This window comes from Musa acuminata, chromosome BXJ3-5 (genome assembly GCF_036884655.1).
Source record: "Musa acuminata AAA Group cultivar baxijiao chromosome BXJ3-5, Cavendish_Baxijiao_AAA, whole genome shotgun sequence".
Classification (NCBI taxonomy): Eukaryota; Viridiplantae; Streptophyta; class Magnoliopsida; order Zingiberales; family Musaceae; genus Musa; species Musa acuminata.
In genome coordinates this window covers 1291735-1304245 of record NC_088353.1, presented here as the reverse complement: position 1 = coordinate 1304245, position 12511 = coordinate 1291735, and the positions used below count along the sequence as shown (strand labels likewise).

Here is a 12511-nt window from a genome sequence, read left to right as displayed (position 1 = left end):
TCCACAGGGTGTGGATCTTGGTTTAGATCCATAAGTTTATTGGACCCAATATTAAATCCGACCCGATACAAATGCATCAAAGAGAACGGAAAAGCCGTATCTGATGATCTCGCAGACAGACGGTTGTCAACGCATCAGGGGACACGGAAACATTTAACGCCGTTTCCGGCGGTGAGCGGCACGGAGCGTTACATTCCGGTGACCGCTTCCATTCCTACCACATTGGATCGAAGTGCCACGCTCTCTCCGTGTTCGGCTCTCTTCTTCCCTCTCGATTCCGTCCCATGGCGGCGGGGATCCTAGCACGGCAAGCGCTTCAGGCTCTTCGGCCGAGGCAATCTGTATGATCTCATGTCTTTCCTCTTCTCTGCCACCAGAATTCTTCCGTATTCGTCTCCAGCGCTTATTGTTGAGATCTTAGATTCAAATTATTTTAACCTCGTCAAGGATTTATTTTGTTGTAGGAGAAATAAACCCTTGCTTTCTTGTCGTCTTCTTGATGTTATAGGTTTTGGATCAATCTATTACGGGCAATCTTTATTCTAAGAATATATGATATGGAATTTTGGTATATCATGAAATTAATTGCAAATTTAATAAGAAACCCTAATTTATTTGGATTCCTTGGCGGAGAGTAATTTGTGTCGGACATCTACAGATAATAGAGAAGCGCCTGAGGTGGATGAAGGTAAGACGGTGCACCCAGTTACGTTAGCACAAAGTCTACAGATTTTGACTTTGCTTGTTTTATTCAAGTCAAAATCAATTAGAATCAGTTGTATGCCCTTTTGGTCTCAAAAAATCATCCATGCCAGATTAGAGTAAAGACTCCTATAACAGTAAGATTATAGGTCAAGATTTCTTTTTTTGGAAGGGAATTAGTTTTCTCACAGAATTTACTTCTTAAATCTAAATTTTAATTTTTTATTAACTTTTCTAAACCAAGGTATACCTAAAATAGGATTTTCTTAAGACCAATATAAATCAAAATATCCTAACTTAAAAAGGGAGAGAGGGTCAGAAAAAATAAACTTTTAATTATGAGCTAGAGCTACAACTCAGGCTAAATTTGAATTTGTCCTACACTGTGTCTTATGTTAACAAACCATTTTTTCAACGATGCTATTGTATGATCATAGAACTATTGTCTACTCTTGGTGTATGAAGACTTTCCTATAATCATCTCAATGATAATGTAGAGAAGGATGGAAATCCAGTTTTTAGTGTAAGAACAAGATCCTGAACATATACAGGAACATCTATATAGATATTTTCTTGACAAGATTTGTTTATGCTGTGGAGTTGGATGTGTATATGAACCTGACAATCTGATGGAGTAGGCTACAACCTCCAGTATTAAGTTTGCTGGCTGCCTGGCCCTTGGTATGGTAGCTGATTTTGAAACACGGTTCTTCAGTGATCTAGAATTTTGGATTGACAGCTACTTACAGGATTCTGTATGAATGTAGAGCATGGAACTGAACTTCAGACATTTAATATAGGTATCTCAAACCATTGGCAATTAACAAATGCTTATTGTGATGCTTAAGAAAGCCTTTTGACTGAAGTTCTTCTGATTAGTCTTTAGAAAACCTGTAACATGATTTCAATTACCTTAGGGTTTTTTTGGTTATGTAACCAAAGATGGCACTGTATCCAAATTAGATAAATTTCTAATGCAAAGGTGACATCTCCTTTTCCCCAATTGATTCAGAAGATGGTAGAGTAGACTATGTAATTTTTTAGAATAACAAAATCTGGAGTTGAATTTGGATGTCTTTGATACTTTTCTTGGTTTGCAGTGATAATCTTGATCGATTGTTAGTATTTTATGTGTTGATGCCATGATTATTTAAAAATGAATGAAATTTTACTCTCTCTGACCTGTTAGCAATCTTCATTGTTTATTCTTCTTGTGTATTTTTTCCATTCAATGTCTATCCAAATACTTAATTGAAGGCTACAAAGTTCATTTGTCTACTTCCACCATAGCCTTGCCTCTTATTGTTTTATTGGTTTAGCTGTAAATTATGTACTTGACTCACTCAAGTTGATTGGATTGCAATAGATAGTTCTCTGTGGTAGGGCGGAAAACAATTTTTTGTCTATTAAAATTGTTAATATAATTACAGGTCCAAGCTGGTCAAGCTTCATTGGTGCTGAGAAATCAGTGGCAAGCATTCAGTTCACACCCAGCATCTTCAAAATTTAAAGGTTTGTTCAATTGTGTTGGTAAAATAATTGCTTTAAGATAGTTACAGCTTTCTTATATGGCCAAATGCACATTGTCTGATTAGACAATGGTGATGGCAGGTATCTGAGTGAGCATTATTGTAATAGCACTAGTGAACCTGATTAGTGATGGTGGTTTTAAGCTTCATATATAGCTAAATTTACCAAATACAGCAGTGTATTCTCTGATTTGAATGATGATGATGAATAATATCAAGGTGATTGAATGTAATATTATGAGTGAGCTTGATTCTTCTGTGCTCTGTATATCTATCAAGGGCAAATTTGAAACAATCTGGACCAAATAAGTTCTTTAATATTCATTCCAAATGATATGCATGTGAGTGCTACTATCATCTAAAACATTTCTTCCCATAGTGTGCAAAATTTGTTTAGAAAACTTCTGCGAATATACTTGGCAATTACCTGTTAGCTATTTTGTCATTATCCTGCTCAAGTATCAAGTCGACAGGAAACATGAATGTCATGCAAGATAACTCGCATAACAGTCAGAAGAATAGTAGGTCATTGAAACCTTGTTTGATCCTATGTCTTACATTGACTAAATGACTTTTGTATCTGCTTTTGCAACTTAGTTATCTGCATTTTGTTGTTTTTATTATAACTGAAAAGGTTCATGTTTGTGCTCTGAATATGGCAGCAAGTTCAGTTTATCTGGTTGATTTTTGTTATATAGTCATTTTGATATGCTTATTGCACAGCTTAATCATTCATGTCAAATGGCATTTACCATAACTAAGAAAATAACCCAGTTTGTCTTACCTGGCAAATCTGCAAGTTGTTCAAATTCTGTAGTTAATTTCTCTGTTTTTAAATCAGTTCTGAAAGGGTTATAATAGCTATAAATTTTTCCCATATTTAATACTTAGATGACGAGGAGAAAGAGAAGCTTGCTAAGGAGATTGCCAAGGAGAGTGGAGTGCCGGTAACCAACTGAGATTTTTTTCCTTTGAAACTTGAACGCACCTTTGGTTTATATCCTCCTCACTTTAGGCACCTGATTGCAGTATTTGAACAGAGTATAAATACACTGTTTTTGACTGAGATGGTGCATGGTTTGATGCTGACATTAAAGTACTTCTTTGAGAGGAAAATTACAGTAAGTCATATCTGCTGATGCTTGTTATTCACCTCAAAGGGTTATATCTTTATATCAGCTGTGATTTTAGATCTTATTATGCTCCTCTGCTTGCCACAGATAAATTACGCTTTTGAGAAGGGTCCTTTGAGCCCCCGCTTTCGAGGAGAGCATGCTCTCTGTCGTTATCCTACCGGTGAGGAGCGGTGGTATTGCTTGCAAGCTTTGTGAAGCGGTATGTTTCTAGATGTCATACATCTTGGATAGGAATAGATCTTTTAGTACGGTGACCACTTGATATGGCACTAAAAATTGGTAATTGGAGCTGTCGTTTGTAAGCATTAGCAAGAATGTCCTTTCCTGCATCACACAAAAAAACTACAATGACACATTTGACGAGAACGTTGCATGTTCAGATATGCCCAGAGCAAGCAATCACAATAGAGGCGGAAGAAGGAGAGGATGGCAGTCTCGGACTACAAGGTAGTCAGTTCTAATGTTTTCCGTATGCTGATTTGATCTTGGGTTGTCTCCGGGATTAACCTTGCATTTGTGACATCGGATGTCATCTACTAGGTATGATATTGATATGACAAAGTGCATTTACTGCGGGTTCTGCCAGGAGGCATGTCCTGTAGATGCCATTGTTGAAGGCCCTAACTTTGAGTTTGCCACTGAGACTCATGAGGTGTGTTACTGTTCACAATCGAGGTGGTGATGCTACTTTTTTATAGGTCGTCGCTGCTGACTTGTAATTGTCATTCTCTTCTTCGCTTGAACCTTGCAGGAGTTGTTGTATGATAAGGAGAAACTGCTAGAAAATGGAGATCGCCTTGAAAATTCTGCAACGACGTCTGTAGCTTGAAAATAATGATCTCCATGTCTGCTTTCTTTAATTGTTTCTTCATTAAGATGTATGTCTGAGATAACATCGCCGAATGCATGGGGACTTGGAAATGTTTACACATCCTTTCTAACATGCCCTTGTCTCGAAAGAATGCATCGAGACATGCAATGCTCCCTGGTGTTGAAATTGAATATAAATCTCTTCTTTTTTTTCTTTTCAGCGTGTAGAAATTGCACACTTATGGCTCAACAGGGCTCAGACTAAAAATGTCATATGACCGTCACGCCATACCAACTCGTCGGTGGAATTCCGCACGAGTTCATAGCAGCCGTTGGGACCCGCGTGGGACCCAGATCATCGCTGCCTCTGTTCATCACAAGGCGGATAAGCAAGCTGGTATCGTCGTATAGCCCAGAAAGCAACGCTTTCCTAGTATCCCTCCCTATTGGGCTAAGCCTAATAATAATAATAATAATAACAATAATAATAATAATAATAATCTTTTCCCCTCTCTCTTGCGGTTGTTTTCTAGGGCTTTCCAAACAGGGTCGGTCGTCTTCGACGGGTGCGGAGGGAACGAGGAGGCATAGGGGCCCAGACGACGCGAGAGACCTCGGCGCCCACGCGGGTCGAGGTGGGCGGACGAGTTCACTTAGCGCGGCCCAACCTCTCGCATGGGCCCCCACGGGCTGGGCTGCCCGGGTGCCCGCCTGATGTAACCCAGCCAGGTTGAGTCGAACAAAATAGGTATTTGTTATCTGGTTCAGTTGAACCAGTTATAATCCCTTTTCCCCACCCGCGAGCTGTGGCCCTAACGCAGAAATCCCTCTTTCCCCCTTCGTTTCTGCACGGCGGCGGAGTTCCTCACGGCAGCAGCGGCGGCGGCTTCTTCCCCTCCTTACCGGTATATCTCTCTCTTTCTCCTCTTCCATCCTACCTCTGCCCCGTTCACTGTAGCCACCCGTCTCCCCTCCCTCCGGGCCTTTCGCCAATCCATCTTCCCCTGCCTTTTCCTCGTTCACCGCTGCCGTCTTCCCCTCCCTATTCCCCGTTCGCCTCTGCCTTCTTTGCTGTTTATCAATTTTTATGGTTATGTTTCAATTTTTAGATAAATCAAATTTGATTATTTTTGTCTAAGTTTGTGAGAACTGCTGCCTGCTTTTCTGTTTAGTTTGCGAGAACAGAAGCTGCCTTCTAGGTTTAGTTGACCTGGGAGCACTCTAGTGGGGCTTGAACAGCCCTGTTTATATTAATTAACAGCAGCTGTTTATTTTTGTTAATCATGATATATAATTTTTAAATTATAATATTTGGGATCACCTCGCTTCACTCGAAGCCTCGGGTATTCTGGACCTGTGCGTCTTTTGTTGCCTAGCGCTTTTGACGACACTGGTTATGAGCTGTTGTGATTCTGTGTTATATTAATCTAGGTCTAAGTGGTGTTAGGCTATAGTTTGACAAGTGTATAAGGTACAAATTTGATTTATCTTATCTACTTTTGGTGTTATTTGATGAACTTCCATCTCCAGTGGCTGTCTCATGGAGCATTTGGGGTCTCCTCCTGATATAGAATTCTATGGGAGTACATATTTTCAAAAAAAAAAAAGGTTCTCTTGTTATTTTTACTGTGTTGGCCCAGAAAGGATTGATTTTTGATGCAGTTTATAAACAAACACACTGATGATTGGAGAAAAGGGGAAGACATCTGCTGTGAACTTTGACACTTTTGTTTTGCTTTTTGCTTTCTTTTAATTGCTTAGGTGATTTTGCTTGCATGAGAATCAAACCATTGACACATTTAAGAATTTCTCTCTTCAACCTCTGCTGCTTATTCTCTCCCCTTTCCATTATCTGGACAGTTAGGTAGTTATGTCACTTTGATTCTCGCTGTTTTTGTTTCTTTTTCCTAACATGTAACCCTTGATGGAGCATGAATTTTCCTATTTATCTAGTGAATTGCCAAATTATACTTTTTTCACGAGTTCTTATTTATGCATTTTCACATGTATAAGGGGGTCATATAGTCTTTGTTTTTTTATCAGAATGCCAGAAAATAAATCAGTGATCGGGCTTGTGTGGGCTCCTAAGGTGCCTCCTTTATTTGGAGTAAAAAACAGCTCAGAGAAGTTGCACAATCAAACAAAAGATCCTGTTTTGACACCTGGCACCGAGCTTGTGGATGGCTTATATGTACCTCCTTGGGATCCTCGAAAGATGAATAAGTTGCTGAAGAAAAATATGAAAGATACAGCTGGTAGAAGTTGGTAAGCAGATACTAAACTCTAGGATGTTTCGAGTTTTAGTTTCTCTAACAAATTGCTTTCTTATAGGTTTGATATGCCTGCTCTTACCATTACCCCTGAGATAAAGAAAGATCTTGAGATTCTGAAGGTATGCTACTGGTTTCATTCTGTTTTCCCAGTTTTTAACAGAATCATGGATGTCTTTGCCAGTGGTTCTTCTTTTGTAGTTGTTTATTTCTGTATATTGCAACCTTAAAAACCGACAATATTATATACTATGAAGATTTTAACTTTTCTTTTTGGTTTATTTGGTTCCAACTTTTGAGCAGACTATGATTTGTTTCAGAGCTCTTGCCACTGATTCTTGAGGTAGTGTTGATGTAATTGATCCTGCATCGTACTGCTAGAATAAGTTTATGCTTGATTACAACATGTAATCATTTTGTTTTGGTAACACTATACACTTTTTAAGATGACATTTGTTTCATTTTAAGTGGCTATTTTTTTCTCCTTTGGCAGTGAAAGTGGTTCGGATAATATTTATCTGAATCCTTTTTTTTTTACCTGATTGGAGTTGAACAGTTTAACATGAATGTTTGATTATGATATTTTTTATACATATTCCAAAAAATTAGCTATAGAAAATCTTGTAGATCATGTGTATGAGCCTCGCCATCGTGGTATTGTTGCTCTTTCTCAACCTCATCAAAAGATTGGGTCATGGAAACAACCTCCTTGTTTGCAAGGGCAACATTGTGTAGTTGACGCTCTCTAAATCCCACATTGGTAATAGTTATTTATTTAAATATTTGTTTTATTTTTATCCAGTTATCACCCTCTGATTTGGATGGAACTTAAATCATGTGGCCTGATGCGGGGGGCATCTGTTTAAGACGTGGCCTCGGGGCCGTCGCGGCTCGGTTCGGGGGTCCGGATGTCGGGGATCTCGGGCGGCGTCCCTCGGGGTCTCCCGGTGGCCGAGCACGGTGGTTTGGGTCGGGACGTCAGGTCGGGAGGTCGGGTCGGGAGGAAGCTCCGGCGCAGCGCCGGGAAGAGGCGGCACCGTCTCGCACCTGCACGCAGGTCGGGCCGGGAGCTCGGCTCGACCCCTCCGACGATCAAGTTAGCGATGTGGAGAGGGTTTTGGAGGAAGAGATGCCTCCGAGTGTGTTGTGCTTGTGTTCCTCCTCCCGTTCGTTTAGAACTCTGGGGTATTTATAGATGAGTTTGATGTTACCTGATGTGGCTGTGTGCAGGAGGCAGGCTGATAGCGTCTGACATGGGGTTGGCGTGGCGTGAAGAACCAAGCCTGAGTTAGGTGTTAATGCCGACTTCCTCGGGCAGTGTGTTGTCCAAGCATGGCTGACGTCATGGCGTGTCACATCGCCATTTTTACCCTTATCATATTTCCCCCCCCCCCCGAAAGGAGCTATGCGTCAGTTGTTGTATAAGAGGAGTCCGATGCATGGCTTCTGTCTTCAGACGGGCTGGCCGCGCGGACGAGGTCTCGGGGAACATGGAGCCGAAGGGCACGACGCAGGCGGGCTGGCCGCGTAGGTGTGTCTTGGGAGCATGGGGCCAAGGAGCACGACGCAGGCGGGCTGGCCGCGCAAGTGTGGTCTCGGATATTATGCGGCCAAGGAGCACGACGCAGGCGGGCTGGCCGCGCAAGTGTGGTCTCGGACATTATGCGGCCAAGGAGCACGATGCAGGCGGGCTGGCCGCGCAAGTGTGTCTCGGGAACATGGGGCCAAGGAGCACGACGTAGGCGGGCTGGCCGCACAGGTGTGTCTCGGGAACATGGGGCCAAGGAGCACGACGTAGGTGGGCTGGCCGCGCAGGTGTGGTCTCGGGCATTATGCGGCCGAGGATCACGACGCGAGCGGACAGACCGCGCGGGCGTGGTCGCGATGGTCATGCGGTCGAGTAGCACGACGCAGGCGGACAGACCGCGCAGGCGTGGTCGCGATGGTCACGCGGCCGAGTAGCACGACGCAGGCAGACAGACCGCGCAGGCGTGGTCGCGATGGTCATGCGGCCGAGTAGCACGACGCAGGCGGACAGACCATGCAGGCGTGGTCGCGATGGTCATGCGGCCGAGTAGCACGATGCAGGCGGGCAGGCCGCGCAGGCGTGGTCTCGGGCGACACGGAGCCGAAGAGCCGAGGAGCACGACGCAGGCGGGCTGGCCGCGCAGGTGGACTCGGGCCGTCTACGACCGAGCCGTGCGAATGCAAAAAGAGGGGGTTAGGTCGAAGCTAACCGTGAGCCAAGAGGCGGTCAGGTAAACATGGAGCCTTCGCTTGGAAGAGACTGAGGCAGGGGCTAGATTCCTTGCACGAGGATTACACCGGATAGCAACCGCGGGTGCTTGATCGCTGCTACGGGGCCTGTCGCCCAGAGTCACTCCTCTTCCTTGCGGTTACCCAAGCTTCCGCCGCGATGTACCAGTTAGCTCGCTGGAGCATATCTGGTACTGTGGTGGGGGGTCGCCCTACGAGGGACCAGCAGAACCTGGAAGGTCGCAAGCCTACCATGAATGTCTGCACTAACAGAGAGGGGTGAGTGTCCGGTAAGCTCCGGATTTGCGTGGCAAAGCGGTCCACGAAATGTGAGAGGGGCTCGTCTTCTCTTTGTTTGAGTCCGAGGAGCAGTGCCGCGGAGGGCTTTGGCCGGGCATGGGCTACGAAGTGGAGCTCGAAGTCCTTGGCGAGTTGGCCGAAGGAAGTGATCGTTCCGGTCTTCAGGCCGTTGTACCATGTGCGGGCCGGACCCCTCAGGGTCGTGGGAAACGCCCTGCACATTAAAGCGTCAGACGTTCCGTACAGTGCCAATTGGGCACGGAAAGCGGCGACATGGTCCGCTGGGTCAGTGGAGCCATCGTATGCGTCCAAAGAAGGGGGCTGGAAGTTCGGGGGAATCGCGTGATCTCGTATCTCTAGTGCGAACGGAGATCCTCGGTATGTGTCCATCCCGAGCTCTCCCTTTGAGTTGCGAAACTCCTTCTCTAGTTCGTCGAGCCGTTGACTAAGAAAGCATAGCTGGGCTCGCAGGGAGTCCGTTGACTCCGGAGATAATACCTCGGGCTCCGGGCGGCCGCTCAGGTCTGCCATCATTGGATCCCTGAGTGGGGTCGGTCGGACCCGAGGCGAAGTGGGAGGCTCCGGAAGCGTCATGTGGACCCGAGCGGGCGTCTCTTGTTGCCGTAGCGGTTGAGTCATAAGCGGGGGTGTCGGTTGGGAGACGAACGGGATGATGGTTTGCACCATATCCGTCAGAGCTCGGACTCGAAGAGCGAGGTCATGAAAGGCCTCGGATGACACCTGCGAAGGGACGCTCGGAGCGCCCTCGGGCGGAAGCAGATCCAGGTTGTCGAATGAACGCCAGTAGCGTTCCGAGGTCGCGGGGAGGTCGTCAGTCCGCGGCCCGTCATGCAAGGGACGCATGGCCTGCGCCCCTGCCAAGAACGATCCCTCGGCAGGGAGTTCGTCGGGATCAGTTTGAGGATCCCTCGACATTCGGGGCCTTCCTTCTAGTGCCAAAATGATGCGGGGGGCATCTGTTTAAGTCGTGGCCTCGGGGCCGTCGCGGCTCGGTTCGGGGGTCCGGATGTCGTCCCTCGGGGTCTCCCGGCGGCCGAGCACGGTGGTTCGGGTCGGGAGGTCGGGTCGGTAGGTCGGGTCGGGAGGAAGCTCCGCCGCAGCGCCGGGAAGAGGCGGCACCGTCTCGCACCTACACGCAGGTCGGGCCGGGAGCTCGGCCCGACCCCTCCGACGATCAAGTTAGCGATGTGGAGAGGGTTTTGGAGGAAGAGATGCCTCCGAGTGTGTTGTGCTTGTGTTCCTCCTCCCGTTCGTTTAGAACTCTAGGGTATTTATAAATGAGTTTGATGTTACCTGATGTGGCTGCTTGCAGGAGGCAGGCTGATAGCGTCTGACATGGGGTTGGCGTGGCGTGAAGAACCAAGCCTGAGTTAGGTGTTAATGTCGACTTCCTCGGGCAGTGTGTTGTCTAGGCATGGCTGATGTCATGGCGTGTCACATCGCCATTTTTACCCTTATCATGGCCCAAAATGCTCTAGTCCAATTTACTAATAAGCCTTATATACACCAAAGGAGCCCCTCATTTTCTCTCACCATGGGGCTAATAGTGTATAACAATAATTCCTTTTACAAAATTTTCTTCTTTGAAGGATATAATTTATAAGCTTGAGAAGACTCTGCTTCAATTATTTCATTTGTTGGTGATATCTCATGTTTGTGCAATATGTAACATCTATGTCCACCTTGCATCTGCTTCTAGCATCTATCAATTGCACAACTGATTCGTATTTGCATCTATTCGAACTAACATGGTTATAAAATTTCATAACAAAATAATATCTATATCAAAATTTGTATCCACAGACTATAATTATTGATTTGATATGGTTTTCAGTCAAATGTGTTCATAGTCCTGTTTCTGTTCTCCATAAGTTCTCAGCATATATATAGAAAGTGATCTACATTTTCATCTGCTTTACCTTTTATGGGCCTTGACATTTTTATGTCTCTTCCAGTTGAGACACGTTATAGATCCGAAAAGGCATTTCAAGAAAGGAGACAACTCCAAGGCACTCCCAAAGTACTTTCAGGCAAGTTGCTTCCTTCTCTGTTACTGCTGGGATTACCTATTGGATGATTGCAGACATGGTGTCTTTACAAATGGACTGACATGTTTGTTTAATGTTTGTTCAGGTAGGAACTGTTATTGAACCTGCATCTGAGTTCTTCTCAGGTAGACTGACGAAGAAAGAGAGGAAGACAACGTTGGCTGATGAACTGTTACATGATGATGCCCTTAAGGCTTATAGGTAAGAAAAGAAAATTCCTATAATATTCATCGAATAGGGGCGACAGTTTGGCATTTATGATGTCATATTGTGATCAGAGTACTGGGCTTGATGGATATGACAAGTTAAACCGATCTGTTTTGTTTACCATCTCTCTGGTTGTCTAGTGTGTCAGTCAAATGTTCAAAATAATGATAACCCTGTAAATGCTTCATTTGCTCTGATCTAGAATTATTACTAACGCATGATTTCTATTGTTTCTCAGAAAAAGAAAGATCCAAGAGATCCAGGAGTCCCACCAACCTGGTGGTGTTGAGAAGTGGAAGAACAAGGGACGTCAAACATGGAAACGGGCCAAACAAAGAAGGAAATGAATTTTCCATGTTATGGGAGGGAGGCTGATCTGCAAATATAAACAGGCATTGCAGATACCCTGAGATGGATAGAAGAAAGATGAGTGAGTGCCATTAGCTTAAGCCAAAACCATTGTGAAAATGAATGTCATGTTGCGAATGCCCTCCAATACATTGGCATTTTATGTTTTTCTTTGGTTGGTAGGTGTGTCAAACATCCATGACTATGTGCCTTAGAATTTGGCTTACTGAGTTTTGGAGACCTCCAAATTAGGCTTTTGGTCTATTCTTATTTAATTACAATCCTGTATCAACAGTGAATTGTCATGAACTGCCCTTTTCATACTTCTGTTCCGTCGTGTTGATAAACGTGAATGTTCTTAAAACTATTGAACTGTCATCTATTTTTGCTGCATGTTTGAACAAAGAATAAAAAGCTGTCATCTTGGGTTTTAGCATATTAGTCTCTTTAGTATATTGTGTTTGCAGAGAAGTATCATGTTGTCAGCGTTCATCGTGGACATAATGTAACATCTTATTTTTAGTTTTAATTATATTTTATATGCATGATTAAAATATGATTGTTATCTTTTTATTATTGTTATCGATAAAAGTGTAATAGAAAATAGATAATTTTAAAAATAAAATATATTAAGACACCTAAATATAATTATAATATCTAACCAAAGGAAAATATAATATTTTTTAAATTTATATACATAAAATGTTCATAGGTTATTATTTATATCTATATTGTTCATAGGTCATTTCTTTATTCAATCATTTTCGATCGAGTATTAATATCTTTATCTATAAAATAGAAGTATTAGTATAAGCTTTCCTAGTTTTATTTATGGGAGCGTTTATGATGTCATGTATATAATATTTAAAATATATTAACATAAA

General features: G+C 43.8%; 1 protein-coding gene and 1 pseudogene across 2 annotated transcripts; both read left to right on the top strand.

Moving 5' to 3' along the window:
* Positions 1-125: 125 nt before the first annotated feature.
* Positions 126-4405, top strand: LOC135637767 (NADH dehydrogenase [ubiquinone] iron-sulfur protein 8, mitochondrial-like; annotated as a pseudogene).
* Positions 4406-4922: 517 nt separating this feature from the next.
* LOC135637630 (rRNA-processing protein fcf2-like) lies at positions 4923-11954 on the top strand. 2 transcript variants are annotated; one of them, XM_065150290.1, is made up of 6 exons: positions 4923-5082; positions 6221-6442; positions 6509-6569; positions 10980-11054; positions 11158-11273; positions 11518-11954. In XM_065150290.1, the coding sequence occupies exons 2-6, from the start codon at positions 6222-6224 to the stop codon at positions 11624-11626; spliced, it is 582 nt and encodes a 193-aa protein (XP_065006362.1). In that variant the 5' UTR covers positions 4923-5082; position 6221; the 3' UTR covers positions 11627-11954. The 2 variants fall into 2 exon arrangements, with proteins under 2 accessions (XP_065006362.1, XP_065006363.1); XM_065150291.1 differs by having other exon boundaries at positions 10980-11058; positions 11162-11273.
* The last annotated feature ends 557 nt before the right edge of the window (positions 11955-12511 follow it).